The following is a 16870-nucleotide window of genomic DNA, read 5'->3' as shown; positions in this document are numbered from 1 at the left end:
ACCGTGTTCTGTCACCGTGTCACCCCCACCGTGTTCTGTCACCGTGTCACACCTTTCCCCAGGGGCCATAAGACACTGGATAATTTGCTTGCTGCACAAAAATTATCCTAAATAAAATGTTAATGTGTAAAAAGGCTCTCTACCTGCCGTAATGTGTGTAAAAGGGGCTCTACCTGGTGTAATGTGTGTAAGTGGCGCTGTGTGGCGCAATTTGAATAATGGAGACTATTGTGCAGCCTAATATGAATCTGTATTATTTTTTGCCCACAGCCCTTCCACATGAAGCCACGTCCCTATATTTTTGGCAAGTGGGGCGAGCTGCTATTTTGTATGTGGCCCTCGGATACTGACAGGAAATGTCAAGTGGCCCCTCAGCTGAAATAATTGCCCACCCCTGCCCTACAGTATGAGATGCACCAACGCAACTGAGCTGCTCTGAAAGGTGTAGCATAGCAACTTAAAAAAAAATTGCATCTTATTTGCATCAAAGTTGCAGTGACACCTCACTAGAAGTGTACACAGTCTTGCACAATAACCTTGGCGTGAGAAAAAGCTATGGCAACTTCATTGTGGCACTACATATACGTATACTGTAAAATAACTAATTTGCGCATAGATTTACAAATGTCCAGGGCCGGATTAACGGTGGGGCAATGGGAGAATACACAAAGGGCACCCGCACAGCGTCAGGCTGACCCACCAGTAACAGAGAACAGGCGCCAAATGGCACCTGTTCTTGGATGGGGCTCCCACGTGACTGCTGCTGAATATATAATATACAGCATACATAGCGGCTCATACTGAGCATTCAGCAGCAGCCACAGCCTTGTCCAGGGGCAAGAACATCACCATGACCAACAATTATGGAACCATCATTGACAGCTCATATTCAGTGGTGAGGACAGGAACTATACTGACCGCATCCCGTGCAAGCATAGGGCAAATATTAATGTTGCTTGTGCAACAAAGAATCATAAGGCCATTTCTGCCTTCATAACTATCTAAGACTTTGGGCGGTATTCAAATGATATATCACGCCCAATCTCCTTTCTAAAGTGATCCCCATTATCACGCATATCACGCCAATAGTAATTAGGTTTAGTTGCGTGAAGGGTTAGGGCGCCTCGCTATCCCAGGGGCTGCGAGTTGAAATAATGATATCACACCCATCAGCAGAAACAGAATGGGTGTGGAAGGTATTGACTAGAATGAAATACCGCCCTTTGAGTGTAAAACATAATAGATATCCTTCTGCTCAAAACAATTAGACATAACAAATGAAGGAAAGAATTATTTGCAAATGTCTTGTACTGCAGGCGATAAAGGATATCAATCACCTCAAATCAATAGCATACCACTTTTACAGCACTGATAGCACCTCTCCCCACAACACTGTTGCTATTTCTCACCATGGCTACAAACAAGTGGAGCTAAATTGCATATTGAGGGAAGTGCTCTAAGTATTGTAGTAGAAAATCTAACTAATAAATACATTTTCTTATTAATTAAAAGGTATTATCTAGCTCAAATGATTTTAAAAACAAGAGACTTGTTATGAGATCAAATAGATGGGAGGAATTATCTAGAGAAATAATCTTATTGCCTATTAAGAGGCCAGGAAATAAACTCCCTTTCTTTAAGGTTAATTTATTAGATGTCTTGCTGCGGCTTTTACTTTTACTTCCTATTCCTCTAAATCAACACATTTACACTTAGAAATTAATGAAGTCAACAGAATTGTGACTTTTTCTTAAGTATGTAATTAATAATTTTTGTTCACGCTACACTGAAACATTTTTTAAACAGGCCCTCCTGCCAGCTTGTAATTTATTTATAGTCTACCTCTAGTGTACTTTCTATTTAGTTAGTGTCTATCAGTTTATTGCTGGGGGAAACTAAAATATGAAGGTTCCCAATTGTTTTCATCTCAGGCAAAGCTGGTACTTGATGGAAAAAAAACTAGAACTCAGGAAAAATCACATGGTCATTAATATTTCTGTAAATTCCTTTCATATATCATAATTTTTATATAGAGAATTATACTTCAGAATTAGATGTTCGAATTATATTAGTGTCACTGCTATAGAATAATGAATATAAATGAATTTGTATTGGTAACCCACTTTAAAGCTTAGACAGGGCAGAAGGCAGCATTGGAGAACAGAATCCTGGAGTAACGGATGGCCAGTTTGAACTGCATCTGATTCACAATATTATTTCTTCCATCTTGCCATTGATATTCCTGCAGCACATCTCTTGTGAAACAGGGCAGTAATAATAAAGCATTTTTCCAAAGAAAACAAACAAATTGCCACTATAAAAATCCACTATCTAATCTATACCACCTAATTTATTACTCCATTTTCACCAGTTTGATGCAGAGAAAACTGTATTTATTTATATGTTTATTTTTCTATTGTAGCTGTTTCTATCACTTCTGTCACTTATAGGGAATGGTCATGAGGTGGGAAAGAGAAGTCAGTCACTTTGTATTGGTGCAGTGTGGGCTGTGTTGCTGGTGTTAAAAATGTTGCATTGCGCACAGCACATTAACAATGTGAAATAGTGGAACCTACAGTATAAAGATATAAATAACTGATTTATTGCAAGGTCTGCAGCATTGTGCTGCTTTCTACTGTGGTTACAGGAAACACTTCATTACAGTACTGTGGGCCTGATACAGATCTGATCGCAGCAGCAAATTTGTGAACAAATGGGCAAAACCATGTGCACTGCAGGGGGAGGCAGATATAACATGTGCAGAGAGAGTTAGATTTGGGTGGGTTATTTTGTTTCTGTGCAGGGTAAATACTGTCTGCTTTATTTTTACACTGCAATTTAGATTTCAGTTTGAACACACCCCACCCAAATCTAACTCTCTCTGCATATGTTATATCTGCCCCCCCCTGCAGTGCACATGGTTTTGCCCATTTGCTAACAAATTTACTGATGCGATCAGATCTGAATTAGGCCCTGTGTCTAATGAAAACGGCTAAACTTGGAGAACCATAGGACATTTCAGAAACATCTTTGTATTACAAGACCAAATCAGAAGGTTTGTCTCTACTTGGAATGGGATAAACTCCAACAATTACAAATGACAGCAGGAACAGCAATATTTTATTCATAGTATAATTATTATTAATAATAATAATTGTAAAGATGTGCCCTGTGGGCACATCTGTGTTGCTGTCCCTAGCTGGGGACAGCGCTGGGGCGGCTTGTCTGTCCCCAGCGCTGGGTGCGTGGCGGCGGGTGTCCGGTGCAGGGATTACCCTTTTCCCTGCACCGGACCAGAGGCTTTTGAATCTTGGCGCCCCCCGGGAGCCAATCGCGGCTCCCGGAGCGGCAGCCAATCAGAGAGGGACGCGGCGAGCCAATCGGCGCTCGCCGCGTCATAGGCCCCGCCCCCGGCGTCTGACGCCGGGCGGGAGCCTGAAGAAAAGGCCGCGCCGAAGAGCGGCAAGGAAGACGGGCGGGAGAAGAAGAAAGAAGACGCCGGGCGAAGCGCACGGAAGAGCGCGGAGAAGCCGGACGGGGAGCCGAGGCGCCGTGGACGAGAAAGAAGACGGCGGCCGCTGAAGAGGCCAGAAGACGTCTGGCTCCTGCAAGAAGAAGATGTCCAGCGGCGGCTGGACGCGGAGCAGCGGAGGCGGCGCCGCTGGCCAGGACGGGTCAGCAGCAGAAGACGGTGCCGGAGGCCCCCGGATTAGGTGAGGCCTCAGTGAGGCTGTCCTTCACCCTTCCCTTTTCCTCCCTCGACCACCAGGGACGGGCATTAGGCCCGAGGGCACAATTCAGGCACTAGGCCTGTGGCGCAGCTAGGAGTTTGGGGGCCAATATTTGATTAGGTGGTTTGGGCATTAGGCCCAAGCCACCCTATCCCTGTGCGCAGTTAGGCGGGCACTAGGCCCGGGGGCAAATCAGGCAATAGGCCTGTGGGACAGATAGAGGGCATTAGGCCCTAGTGTATTTTGGCCAAGTAGGTACATATAAGGTGACCCTGGGCCAGGTCACCCAACGGGCAACAAGTTAGGCGGGCACTAGGCCCGTGGGTGATATCAGGCCTCCGGCCTGTGTGCAGCTAGGGGGCGCTAGGCCCAGTGAATAAGAGCCCCCGAGGTGAGTACAGGTGGCCCTGGGCACTAGGCCCAGGCCGCCCCGAGGTATTTAGGAAGGCAGAGCTGAGGCCCACATGAGGGAAGGCACAGGAGGTGGGTAGGCCGTGCGGTGCCCACCCCCCTTTCCAGCGGGAGGGATAAAAAGGGACAGCACCGTTTGATCTTGTATTCCGATAGTGTGATGTATGTTGTTACCGTGCAGGGCAAAGTGTATGTGTTGTTTAAGTTGTGCATAGTTGTGTCGCACCACCCACACGAGCTAGTTTGAGGGCTCTGTTTATGTAGCTAGTGTAGCGGACGCACACTAGGTTAGAGTTAGGCCCTGCACGGCTGTTTCTCTTTGCCTCCTTACAGGGACCTGTAAGTGGAGAAGATCGGAGTGCAAGACTTGTGACGGTGAGTAGCATCCGTGTACGTTTGTCCCTTGTCTGTCCCCGAGCGCCGGAGTCAGGATTGCTCACGGACGTGAGAATCCCTTTCACCACACTACGTGCGAGAGCGCGAGTGTGTGAAAGCTGGGTGGCTGAGGCTTTGTGCCAGTGATGACCTTTCACCCAACCGGTGAAGGTCGCGGTCACCCCTGGGGTATCCCCTGTTCAAGAGGAAAAAGGGTCGATACCCCCTTTAAGGTATATTATTCTCTCCTCAGCTCGGTCGTCGGTCAGCTCCGAAAGGGAATCGCCGTGTCCGGATCCGACTGAAGATTTCCAGGTCCGTTGAAGGTTCCGGTACCTGAAGGTGAGAGAGAGCGGCGCCTGGTGAGTACTGAGTCTACACCTGCACGGCAGCAGGCACCACCACACAGCAGCCGCACCTCTCACATAATAATAATAATAAATAATTTATTAATTTTAGTTTCATTTTTATTTTATTCATTTTTTTTTTTTTTGGGGGGGGGGGGGGGGGGGGTTTACTATTGCCTGCTGTGATATCTATAGAACACATATCAAAATTACAAGTGTTCCTAATAGAAATAGGATAGACATACAGTAGTTAGGTATATTTGAAAGGTGGTTTATACCCACAAGCAAAATACTTTTCTTCCACACAATGGGCTGGATGCCCTACTCACTCCGTTGAGCTTCCTGTTAAATATTTTGATTTAGTAAATAAAGAAGTTAGTAACAAAGGGCAATTTGTTTATGGAAACATGGTGTTTCACTTAGAGATGAGCGCCTGAAATTTTTCGGGTTTTGTGTTTTGGTTTTGGGTTCGGTTCCGCGGCCGTGTTTTGGGTTCGACCGCGTTTTGGCAAAACCTCACCGAATTTTTTTTGTCGGATTCGGGTGTGTTTTGGATTCGGGTGTTTTTTTCAAAAAACCCTAAAAAACAGCTTAAATCATAGAATTTGGGGGTCATTTTGATCCCATATTATTATTAACCTCAAAAACCATAATTTCCACTCATTTTCAGTCTATTCTGAATACCTCACAATATTATTTTTAGTCCTAAAATTTGCACCGAGGTCGCTGGATGACTAAGCTAAGCGACCCTAGTGGCCGACACAAACACCTGGCCCATCTAGGAGTGGCACTGCAGTGTCACGCAGGATGTCCCTTCCAAAAAACCCTCCCCAAACAGCACATGACGCAAAGAAAAAAAGAGGCGCAATGAGGTAGCTGACTGTGTGAGTAAGATAAGCGACCCTAGTGGCCGACACAAACACCGGGCCCATTTAGGAGTGGCACTGCAGTGTCACGCAGGATGTCCCTTCCAAAAAACCCTCCCCAATCAGCACATGACGCAAAGAAAAAAAGAGGCGCAATGAGGTAGCTGTGTGAGTAAGATTAGCGACCCTAGTGGCCGACACAAACACCGGGCCCATTTAGGAGTGGCACTGCAGTGTCACGCAGGATGTCCCTTCCAAAAAACCCTCCCCAATCAGCACATGACGCAAAGAAAAAAAGAGGCGCAATGAGGTAGCTGTGTGAGTAAGATTAGCGACCCTAGTGGCCGACACAAACACCGGGCCCATTTAGGAGTGGCACTGCAGTGTCACGCAGGATGTCCCTTCCAAAAAACCCTCCCCAATCAGCACATGACGCAAAGAAAAAAAGAGGCGCAATGAGGTAGCTGTGTGAGTAAGATTAGCGACCCTAGTGGCCGACACAAACACCGGGCCCATTTAGGAGTGGCACTGCAGTGTCACGCAGGATGTCCCTTCCAAAAAACCCTCCCCAATCAGCACATGACGCAAAGAAAAAAAGAGGCGCAATGAGGTAGCTGTGTGAGTAAGATTAGCGACCCTAGTGGCCGACACAAACACCGGGCCCATTTAGGAGTGGCACTGCAGTGTCACGCAGGATGTCCCTTCCAAAAAACCCTCCCCAATCAGCACATGACGCAAAGAAAAAAAGAGGCGCAATGAAGTAGCTGTGTGAGTAAGATTAGCGACCCTAGTGGCCGACACAAACACCGGGCCCATTTAGGAGTGGCACTGCAGTGTCACGCAGGATGTCCCTTCCAAAAAACCCTCCCCAATCAGCACATATAGACATATAGCTAATATAGACTGGTTGATAAAGAGATGTCGTAGTATGTATGTATAAAGAAGAAAGAAAAAAAAACCACGGTTAGGTGGTATACAATTATGGACGGACTGCCGAGTGCCGACACAGAGGTAGCCACAGCCGTGAACTACCGTACTGTACTGTGTCTGCTGCTAATATAGACTGGTTGATAAAGAGATGTCGTAGTATGTATGTATAAAGAAGAAAGAAAAAAAAACCACGGGTAGGTGGTATACAATTATGGACGGACTGCCGAGTGCCGACACAGAGGTAGCCACAGCCGTGAACTACCGTACTGTACTGTGTCTGCTGCTAATATAGACTGGTTGATAAAGAGATGTCGTAGTATGTATGTATAAAGAAGAAAGAAAAAAAAACCACGGTTAGGTGGTATACAATTATGGACGGACTGCCGAGTGCCGACACAGATGTAGCCACAGCCGTGAACTACCGTACTGTACTGTGTCTGCTGCTAATATAGACTGGTTGATAAAGAGATGTCGTAGTATGTATGTATAAAGAAGAAAGAAAAAAAAACCACGGTTAGGTGGTATACAATTATGGACGGACTGCCGAGTGCCGACACAGAGGTAGCCACAGCCGTGAACTACCGTACTGTACTGTGTCTGCTGCTAATATAGACTGGTTGATAAAGAGATGTCGTAGTATGTATGTATAAAGAAGAAAGAAAAAAAAACCACGGTTAGGTGGTATACAATTATGGACGGACTGCCGAGTGCCGACACAGAGGTAGCCACAGCCGTGAACTACCGTACTGTACTGTGTCTGCTGCTAATATAGACTGGTTGATAAAGAGATGTCGTAGTATGTACGTATAAAGAAGAAAGGAAAAAAAACCACGGTTAGGTGGTATACAATTATGGACGGACTGCCGAGTGCCGACACAGAGGTAGCCACAGCCGTGAACTACCGTACTGTACTGTGTCTGCTGCTAATATAGACTGGTTGATAAAGAGATGTCGTAGTATGTATGTATAAAGAAGAAAGAAAAAAAAACCACGGTTAGGTGGTATACAATTATGGACGGACTGCCGAGTGCCGACACAGAGGTAGCCACAGCCGTGAACTACCGTACTGTACTGTGTCTGCTGCTAATATAGACTGGTTGATAAAGAGATGTCGTAGTATGTACGTATAAAGAAGAAAGGAAAAAAAACCACGGTTAGGTGGTATACAATTATGGACGGACTGCCGAGTGCCGACACAGAGGTAGCCACAGCCGTGAACTACCGTACTGTACTGTGTCTGCTGCTAATATAGACTGGTTGATAAAGAGATGTCGTAGTATGTATGTATAAAGAAGAAAGAAAAAAAACCACGGTTAGGTGGTATACAATTATGGACGGACTGCCGAGTGCCGACACAGAGGTAGCTACAGCCGTGAACTACCGTACTCTGTCTGCTGCGACTGGATGATAAATAATGATATAAAAAATATATATATATCACTACTGCAGCCGGACAGGTATATATATTATATAATGACGGACCTGCTGGACACTGTCTGTCAGCAGAATGAGTTTTTTATAGAATAAAAAAAAAAACACCACACAAGTGAAGTCACACGACGAGTGTTTAACTTTTTCAGGCAATCACAATATAGTATACTACTAACTATACTGGTGGTCAGTGTGGTCAGGTCACTGGTCAGTCACACTGGCAGTGGCACTCCTGCAGCAAAAGTGTGCACTGTTTAATTAATTTTAATATAATATGTACTCCTGGCTCCTGCTATAACCTATAACTGGCACTGCAGTGCTCCCCAGTCTCCCCCACAATTATAAGCTGTGTGAGCTGAGCACAGTCAGATATATAATATATACATAGATGATGCAGCACACTGGGCTGAGCAGTGCACACAGATATGGTATGTGACTGTCTTGTACTCCTGGCTCCTGCTATAACCTATAACTGGCACTGCAGTGCTCCCCAGTCTCCCCCACAATTATAAGCTGTGTGAGCTGAGCACAGTCAGATATATAATATATACATAGATGATGCAGCACACTGGGCTGAGCAGTGCACACAGATATGGTATGTGACTGAGTCACTGTGTGTATCGTTTTTTTCAGGCAGAGAACGGATATATTAAATAAAACTGCACTGTCTGGTGGTCACTGTGGTCAGTCACTAGTAAACTCTGCACTCTCTTCTACAGTACTCCTAAGCTCCAGTAAATCAGGTCAATCTCTCTCTCTCTCTCTCTCTCTCTCTCTCTCCTAATCTAAATCACTGTACTCCCTAACAGCTGCTCCCCGTCCCCAATCCTCCCCACAATTATAACTAAGTCACTCAGTCTTTACTCTTTTCTACTATAACGGAGAGGACGCCAGCCACGTCCTCTCCCTATCAATCTCAATGCACGTGTGAAAATGGCGGCGACGCGCGGCTCCTTATATAGAATCCGAGTCTCGCGAGAATCCGACAGCGTCATGATGACGTTCGGGCGCGCTCAGGTTAACCGAGCAAGGCGGGAAGATCCGAGTCGCTCGGACCCGTGAAAAAAAACATGAAGTTCGTGCGGGTTCGGATTCAGAGAAACCGAACCCGCTCATCTCTATTTTCACTTGGTTCAGCAGAAAATAGGCATACCCCACTGAGGAATATGGAAATCTGTAATATAAAATAATTTTTATCTTAGAACAAATATTTTAGACACTCTTACTGTAGAATCATAAGACAGGAGAAAATAAATTCATTAAGCTTTTGACAGTATTGCTAGTATGGAGACGTTCTGGACCAAGTAATAGTAGTTATTGTATAATAACCACCTGTTTTTCTTTATTTTGATAAAAATAAGCTATATTAGTACATGACATGCCTAGCGAAACGCTTATTGTTACTGCACTCTCATTTATTCACCGAAGCAAACCTGAATTAAACTAGCAACCACAGCGCTGCATAAGATGCTTTAGATGTAATCTCTCTCTCACTCAAATGATCCAGCCACCTGCAAAAATAATCCTTTGAATAAAGACTGCCGTACTTACAAGTTAAATGTTTCCAGCACACAGACAGATCCCAAAGCACCACATTATTATTTACACTGATAAATTCCACCACATGGTATTCTGTGTGTATTTGTTATACAAGTTAACACTCAACACGCAGTCATCTACTAATGTCAAAAATACATTGTGGATATCATCAAGTGTGTGCATCAATACTGTATGTGTGCCTGTGAGGTTGCTTCATTGGAGATTTGTTTTCTAGAATTAAAGTAAACACATATTACTTGTCTGAAATGGAAAGTTAATTGGCTTTTTCCATTATAGCAAGAAGTAATTTTCACTTACTTCCCCTTCAAAAATAATACAGACTTTTAAAACAAAATCATTTGTTACCTGAAAAATATATTTAATTTTATCCATTAGCTCAGTGCCTAACATAAAGTACATTATATTGATCCATTACAATTTAATGTCTTTAGCTATTAGCGATGATTTATTTAAATAATCATTAGCATTCAGAGAGCATGCTGGTGCATTTCTAAATGAATAACATTTAAATATAATAATGGACCTAAATAGTCACACCAACAAAAAACTTCAGGTAGGAAATCTCATTGCATGAATGTTTAATAGTTGGGGTATTATGTTCATTTCTCATATTTGTTGTGTCCTTAACATTGCTTCTCAGATGACAAGGTTGTTTATCCCAAGAATTAGCAACATTAGTAACATCAATTAACATTGATAGAATTACGGGGGTCATTCCGAGTTGATCACTTGCTAGCTAGTTTTAGCAGCCGTGCAAACGCTATGCCGCCACCCACTGGGGAGTGTATTTTAGCTTAGCATAAGTGCGAACGCTTGTGCAGCCTATCTTCAGAGTAGCTCTGAACCTACTCGGCACTTGCAATCACTTCAGCCTATTCATGTCCAGATTTGACGTCATACACCTGCCCAGCGATCGCCCAGCCATGCCTGCATTTTTTCAGATACGCCTGCGTTTTTGCAAACACTCCCTGAAAATGATCAGTTGACACCCAGAAACGCCCCCTTCCTGTCAATCTTCTTGCGGCCGTCAGTGCAAAGAAAAACTTTGCTAGAACCTGTGCACAACCACAACGGGCTTTGTACCCGTACAACGTGCGTGCGCATTGCGGCCCATACGCATGCGCATAAATGCCGCTTTTTCACCTGATCGCTGTGCTGCGAAAATCGTCAGTGAGCGATCAACTCAGAATGACCCCCTACAAACAATAGTTAAAGTACGAGTCAAAAGAGTATTTTAACTTACATTGTGCTTTGTGAGATTTGAAATATTGGTTGATATAGATTGTAACCATTCTATGAAATCATCAGCAGATATACACTGAATTATTCCGCTGCAGACACCGTCTACCGCAGTTATTTGAAATGCATTCTGCCTGTAGAGAAATAAATGATTGAAAATGCATGAACTGCTTGCTAGAAAAATAAACTATAATAACATACGTAATTAAAACATGTTTATGACTTCAAACATGTAACCATTTTAATAATTAATGCTTATTGGCAGAAAAAAAGTGGAGTTCTAATGATGCAATAACTGAATACATTAATCTACAAGCTTTAAAAACTACTTAGGTTTAATTGTCAGGTTTTTTTTGTAGTGTTAAAAGCTTGCAAGTTAAATAAAGGGTGTTTTTATGTCAACTTTTTCCCCCTGCATTTATAAATGACTAACACAGTTCAAAACATTGACGCTAGATATGGGGAGGGATGTAATTATTATTATTATTACAATTTATTTATAAGGCGCCACAAGTGTTTTGCAGTGCCGTAACATGAACATACATTAGAACAACACAGGGTATACAGAAGTTAACATCACAGAAAACTGAAAACAGAGCACAGGTAACAATTAGCACCACAATTCTCAGTACAAATACAGCTTTAGGAAGCAAAGATGTAATGAAGTCCATTTTCGGCGGCCGTACGGGATGCCGATCGATTGTGGATGTTTTTGTAAAGGGGCAATCATGTGCAGGTCATGGTTTAGCCTTGTACATTATTGCCCCTTTAAAAAAAAGTCTGAGTTCGTCCGGTATCCTGCACAGCAGCCGAACTCGGACAACATTACATCCCACCAATAGTGTATATTTAAATGTAGCCACAGTTTATACATACATATATAGTTTTAATGTATATATTTTTGCTTGTTTGCAACAATGTATTCTTACTCACATGTCTCTTTTACATTTTAGCCATGCTTTTTTATTTTTCTTAATTTGCTTCTTTAGTATGCTAATTTATACATATTCTATTATGGAAAACAAACATCTTATGATTCATCCACTCGCTACTCGTTGCAAATAGCTTAGCCGTGCTATGCATTGCGTGCCAGATTGAGCAAAATGGAAAAGGTGTACATGGACACATCTGTATGTATGCATCACAGCAACAATGAGAGCTGCTACATCAGTATACAGGCCCAATGATCACAGTAAGCCAACTACTAGATTATCTCTCTGGTGCGATGATTGAGCACTCAGATTCACAGATGCACACAGAAGACATGGTAGGAAAATCTACTGCCACTGGGCATGTGCAGCAGCTCCATTCTGCCTTTTAAACTGTATGTTGTGGATGTAGTATCTATGTAAATAGTTTATGTGCATTAGCTAGATGAGGTAGTGTACCTTTAAGAATCTGGCTGCACAGATGAACATGTGATCAGGAAGTAGAAGGAGAGTAAGGAGGAGAGCAGCATGTGGAGTTGATGTATATCTATAACCATGCAAGTACTACTTACCAATAAGAAATAAAATACATAATCTTCATACTGCATGATTCATTGAAGTAAAGATATGTACATCAGGACATAACAACGGACACTGTCCAGGCTGTGGGAAAGGGGGTTTCTGGGCAACTGGAAATCCCCATCCCTCCACGTTTACCTATGAATGCTATTTAATAACAAATGTCCCACATAATAATTACTTGATCCAGGTAAAAAAGTCTACCAGTCATAACATGTTATATATTGTTATAATTCACTATTGGGGATTTATTCATAATCCCTTAATTTCTACAAACCTAACTTTAACACCTACTTTTGGAGAAATTCAGTATCAGGGCCATTCATTATAAAGGTAATGCAGATTTCATGGATTTCTCCTACTTACTTGTCAGTCCCAATCTGGCCCACTGCCCCCATACAGTAGTCTGGGGGCCTAAATTCATCAAGCTCTGAAAATACAAAACGTTCGGAGACTGACAGTGTGAACCATAGCCAGTTACAGATTGTTCCCGTTAAGAGTGATCCAATTGGATTACTTCACCCCTGTTTGACTCCTTCTGCCTGACACAGGATTTTTCTATGCCAGTTTAGGCATGCACACTAATGAGCCCTACACACTGGCCGATAACAGTGATCTTTATGAATGTTCTTGTTCCTTAATGAACGAGTACTCATTCATATCGGTCAGTGTGTAGGCACCAACGATGAATGATGCGTGGCCCCTCGCTCATTCATTGTTGGTGCCGGGTCACTTGTGCATGCAGGCCAATATGGGCAATCTCATCCATATTAGCATGCAGTGCTATGGAGCTGGGTGACGGGGGGAGTGCAGAAACGTCACTCCCCCTATCACTCCTTCCCCCCTGCCGCTGGGTCACCTATCTGCCGTATCGGCTGTCGGGCAGCTCGGCGGCGGGTCGCCTAATGTGTAGGGCCCATTACATTGCTAAGTCAGATGATAAGTTTCACTGCAACTAAAGTGATAGGAATCACAGGGACAGCTAATCTTTGGATATGCTGTTTCTGCATCAGAACAATGTTGAAATACACTGATGCTACCCAAAGACAGTTGGATACTGTACTTAATTATCAGAGACCATCTGGCCCCTGACAATTAACATGATGATGAATAGACCTCATAATCATATTGCTAAAGCAAAGTGAGAAAGTTAGAACACAACGTAGCTGAGAACAGCTCTCCTTCAGATTCTATCTTCAAACACATGTACATCATTTAAAAATGTATATGCCCACCTCACACACAGACACTAAAGTGAAGCTCAGCCTTTTTTTTTAACCCAGGACAAGGAAATCCTGCCTGTTTATTGCTTCTAGATTAAAAGCAGCCCCCTAAATCAGTGCAACAATTCTCATTTAGTCTTTTAATGAATCCCCTTTCACAGTCCTCTCACCCATATTATGATCCATAGGCATTGCTATAGTGGGAGCAAGGGGAAACTTTGCTATTTGTACCAGAGACTTATGCGGCCCCAGACCCAGCTAATATAGGTGTCTACCAAGTTCTTATAATTTCTTGCTAAGAACTTTGGTCCAGCCCTTTGCATGGGTCTGCAATGGAGGTCTCATCACTAGCGATCTCTGTCTATCCTTCTCAGTAAAGTTCACGATCACAGACATAGCTGAGCTCAGAACTGTCAGAGAGAAGGATTCTCCTTGTTTTCTGCCTTTGTGAATCTGTGGATGGGAACTGACCTCTGAGATTAGGACTGTCCCTTAAATAGGGATAGTGTTCTTAAATTAAGAAGAATGGAATGTCCCACATTAGGAATTATCCACCTCAGGTGGGATTTGGTTGTTTCCCACACCATGTGGGGCATGATGTGAACTGGAAACACTGTGTGGTATAATGTGCACTAGCAGAACTACAAGTGTGAACTGGGGAGAATACAATATGGCAAAATATTACCTGTTGTCACTTTGGTATAGTCTGAGCTAGGGCACCTCTATGGAGCATTAATTGAACTAGGGCACTACTGCAGGGCATAAATTGAACTAGTGCAATATTATGGGGCATAAAATAACAACCACTGTGGAGAGAGGAGTCTCTCTAGAAGTATTTGAGAGAGGCCCCTTCAAAATGTTGCTACAGGCCCACAAAGTACTGGCTACTATCTCCAATCTCTAGCCCAAAAATTTTCTGCTGCAATATTAATAAATGTGTAATACTCTGGGATAAGTATCATGTAAAGTTTTTGGCGGGCTCTGTTCTGACTCATGTACCTTACTATAGGTTAAGGCATCAGACTCATCATGAAAATAGAGTACATGGCACTATTACAGTACAATTCAGAACAGGGATATGCAGTCAGGGGAGGCAGGGGAGGCAGTGCCTCCCCTGTGATTAATTATTAAAATAATAAAAGAAGATACTTATGACACATATTCTGTGTCCTAAGTATCTTCTTATTGAATCCTAATAATTTTACTGCTTTAAAGTACTTTGGGAGGCACTGATAGCAGTGCCTCCCATGGATAATGGGAACGGGGACAGTGCGGGGGGGGGGGGCGGAGCCTAGCACTGGGGTGTAAAAGCCCATGAAAAAACATTGGGAAAGCAGCACTGTTTCAAGTGTCTCGCTGACAGGGACACCACCCCCATGTCAGCGAGGCACCTGTGATTGGACAGCGGATCCAGGGCTGGATCCGCTTGTCCAATCACCCACATGTGGCGCTGGAGGCGACGGGTCCCATCGTTGATGATAGCCGGGAGTAGCGGTGGGCCTTAAGTGTGTGCGGCTCTCCCCCCCCATCCTCCTCCGCCGGCTCCCACTCACCTCACTACCAGCAGCAGTGGTCCTGTGAAGCGTGCAGCTCTCCCCCCTTCCTCCCCCTATGGCTCCGTCCTCCCGGCTTCCGCTCACCTGACAGGCAGCAGCGGTGGCCATGCAGTACGTGTGGCTGTCCTCCGCCGGCTCCAGCAGCAGCAGGTTAGTTCGCGTGTCTCTCTTCTCTTCTGCTCCTTCCTTCCTTCCTTCCTTTCTCTCTCTCTCTCTCTCTCTCTCTCTCTCTCTCCTTTCTCCCTCCAGTGGATCATATGTCAGTATAATGTTCATTTTTACAGGTGCCTCTACCCCTTTGGATTCTACTGGACAAGTGGACGTGATCGGTGTGGAATGTAGGTAAGTATTCTCTCTCATTTTTACAGGTACCCCTATTGGATTCTACTGGACAAGTGGACGTGACCGGCGTGGGATGTAGGTAAGTATGTGTGAGTGTGTAAGTGTGTTTTAATAAAATTTTACTGTCACGGTACCAGCGAGCCAGTTATTTCCCCGCCTGCTGGTACTTGAGGTTCTCCAAGTACCAGCAAGCGGGGGAGGCTTGCTGGGCCTTGTAGTTCCGCAACAAAAAACATTATTCTTGTTTTACACACATGGCTATCAGCCCGTCACCCACCGACCAGGGGTGCTGGGGACAGCCTCGGGCTTCACCCCTGGCCCTTGGGTGCCTGGAGGGGGGACCCCACTCCTCCAGGGTACCCCGGCCAGAGGTAACTAGTTGGGGGGTAATGCCACGGCCGCAGGGACCTACATAAATGTGTCCCCCGGCTGTGGCATTATGTCCCTGGCTAGTGGAGCCCGGTGCTGGTTTTAAAAATACGGGGGACCACTACATCTTTTATCCCCTGTATTTTTGGAACCAGGACCGGACTAAGAACCCGGTGCTGGTTGTCTAAATACGGGGAAGCCCTGTCCAATTTTCCCCCCAGTATTTAAACAACCAGGACTGGCTCAAAGAGCCCGAGGCTTGTTATACTTAGGAGGGGGGACCTCACGCATTTTTTTTTAACCCATTCAGATGCTTCTCCATTAAGTTAATGGAAGCCCTGGACAAAAAAATTGCATTCATGTCCTCCTCCCACTCCCTAACACAATTTTTTTTCTATAAAAATGTACAATATATCACAAGTATGATGAGCAGGCAGGCAGCGGGCATTGGCGGCATCGGATTGAGATAGAAATTAGTGGCGGAGGGCTGGGTCAGTTGATTGTGGGCGAGTTTGTAAGCCATTGGCGGTGGCAGCGGGTACCGGCTCAGAGGCAGTAGCGGGCATTGGCTAGGGGTCATCGGCAGGATTCGGTGGACATTATGGCTGTAGTGCCTTACTAGTCACTGACCTCACCGCACACCACTGATTCAGAATATCATTTGCGCAGACATTAATGGCACAGTCTTTCAGTTGGAATTTTATTGGACTAGAATGCTTCTGCTTTCTTTTTCTTGTTGGGAGAACTTTGAAGTAATTAACACATAAACAGTACTTATATTATGCTCAAAATATGTTTCAAATACATATTTGTTCATACATAGGAAACAAACTGCACTACACAGTGTAAAAGAAATAGCACTCCTATCACTAAAATGTAAGGTTAATGCCACAATCCCAACAAAATTACTTTGCTATTGGGGCCCCTTTAACCACAAATAATGTACAGCTCGCTGAATTAAGTTTAGAGTGCACTTTTCAGT

General features: G+C 44.1%; 1 protein-coding gene across 1 annotated transcript in view; it reads right to left on the bottom strand.

Moving 5' to 3' along the window:
- SNTG1 (syntrophin gamma 1) overlaps window positions 1-16870 on the bottom strand; it is a 1036287-nt gene that overhangs the window by 147315 nt on the left and 872102 nt on the right. The window contains exon 15 of the mRNA XM_063923704.1: window positions 10895-11024. Coding sequence (XP_063779774.1) covers window positions 10895-11024 — 130 coding nt within the window. The remainder of the gene's footprint in view (window positions 1-10894; window positions 11025-16870) is intronic.

This window comes from Pseudophryne corroboree, chromosome 5 (genome assembly GCF_028390025.1).
Source record: "Pseudophryne corroboree isolate aPseCor3 chromosome 5, aPseCor3.hap2, whole genome shotgun sequence".
Classification (NCBI taxonomy): domain Eukaryota; kingdom Metazoa; phylum Chordata; class Amphibia; order Anura; family Myobatrachidae; genus Pseudophryne; species Pseudophryne corroboree.
Note: the sequence above shows the minus strand (reverse complement) of the source record. Positions and strands in the feature narration are given on the sequence as shown.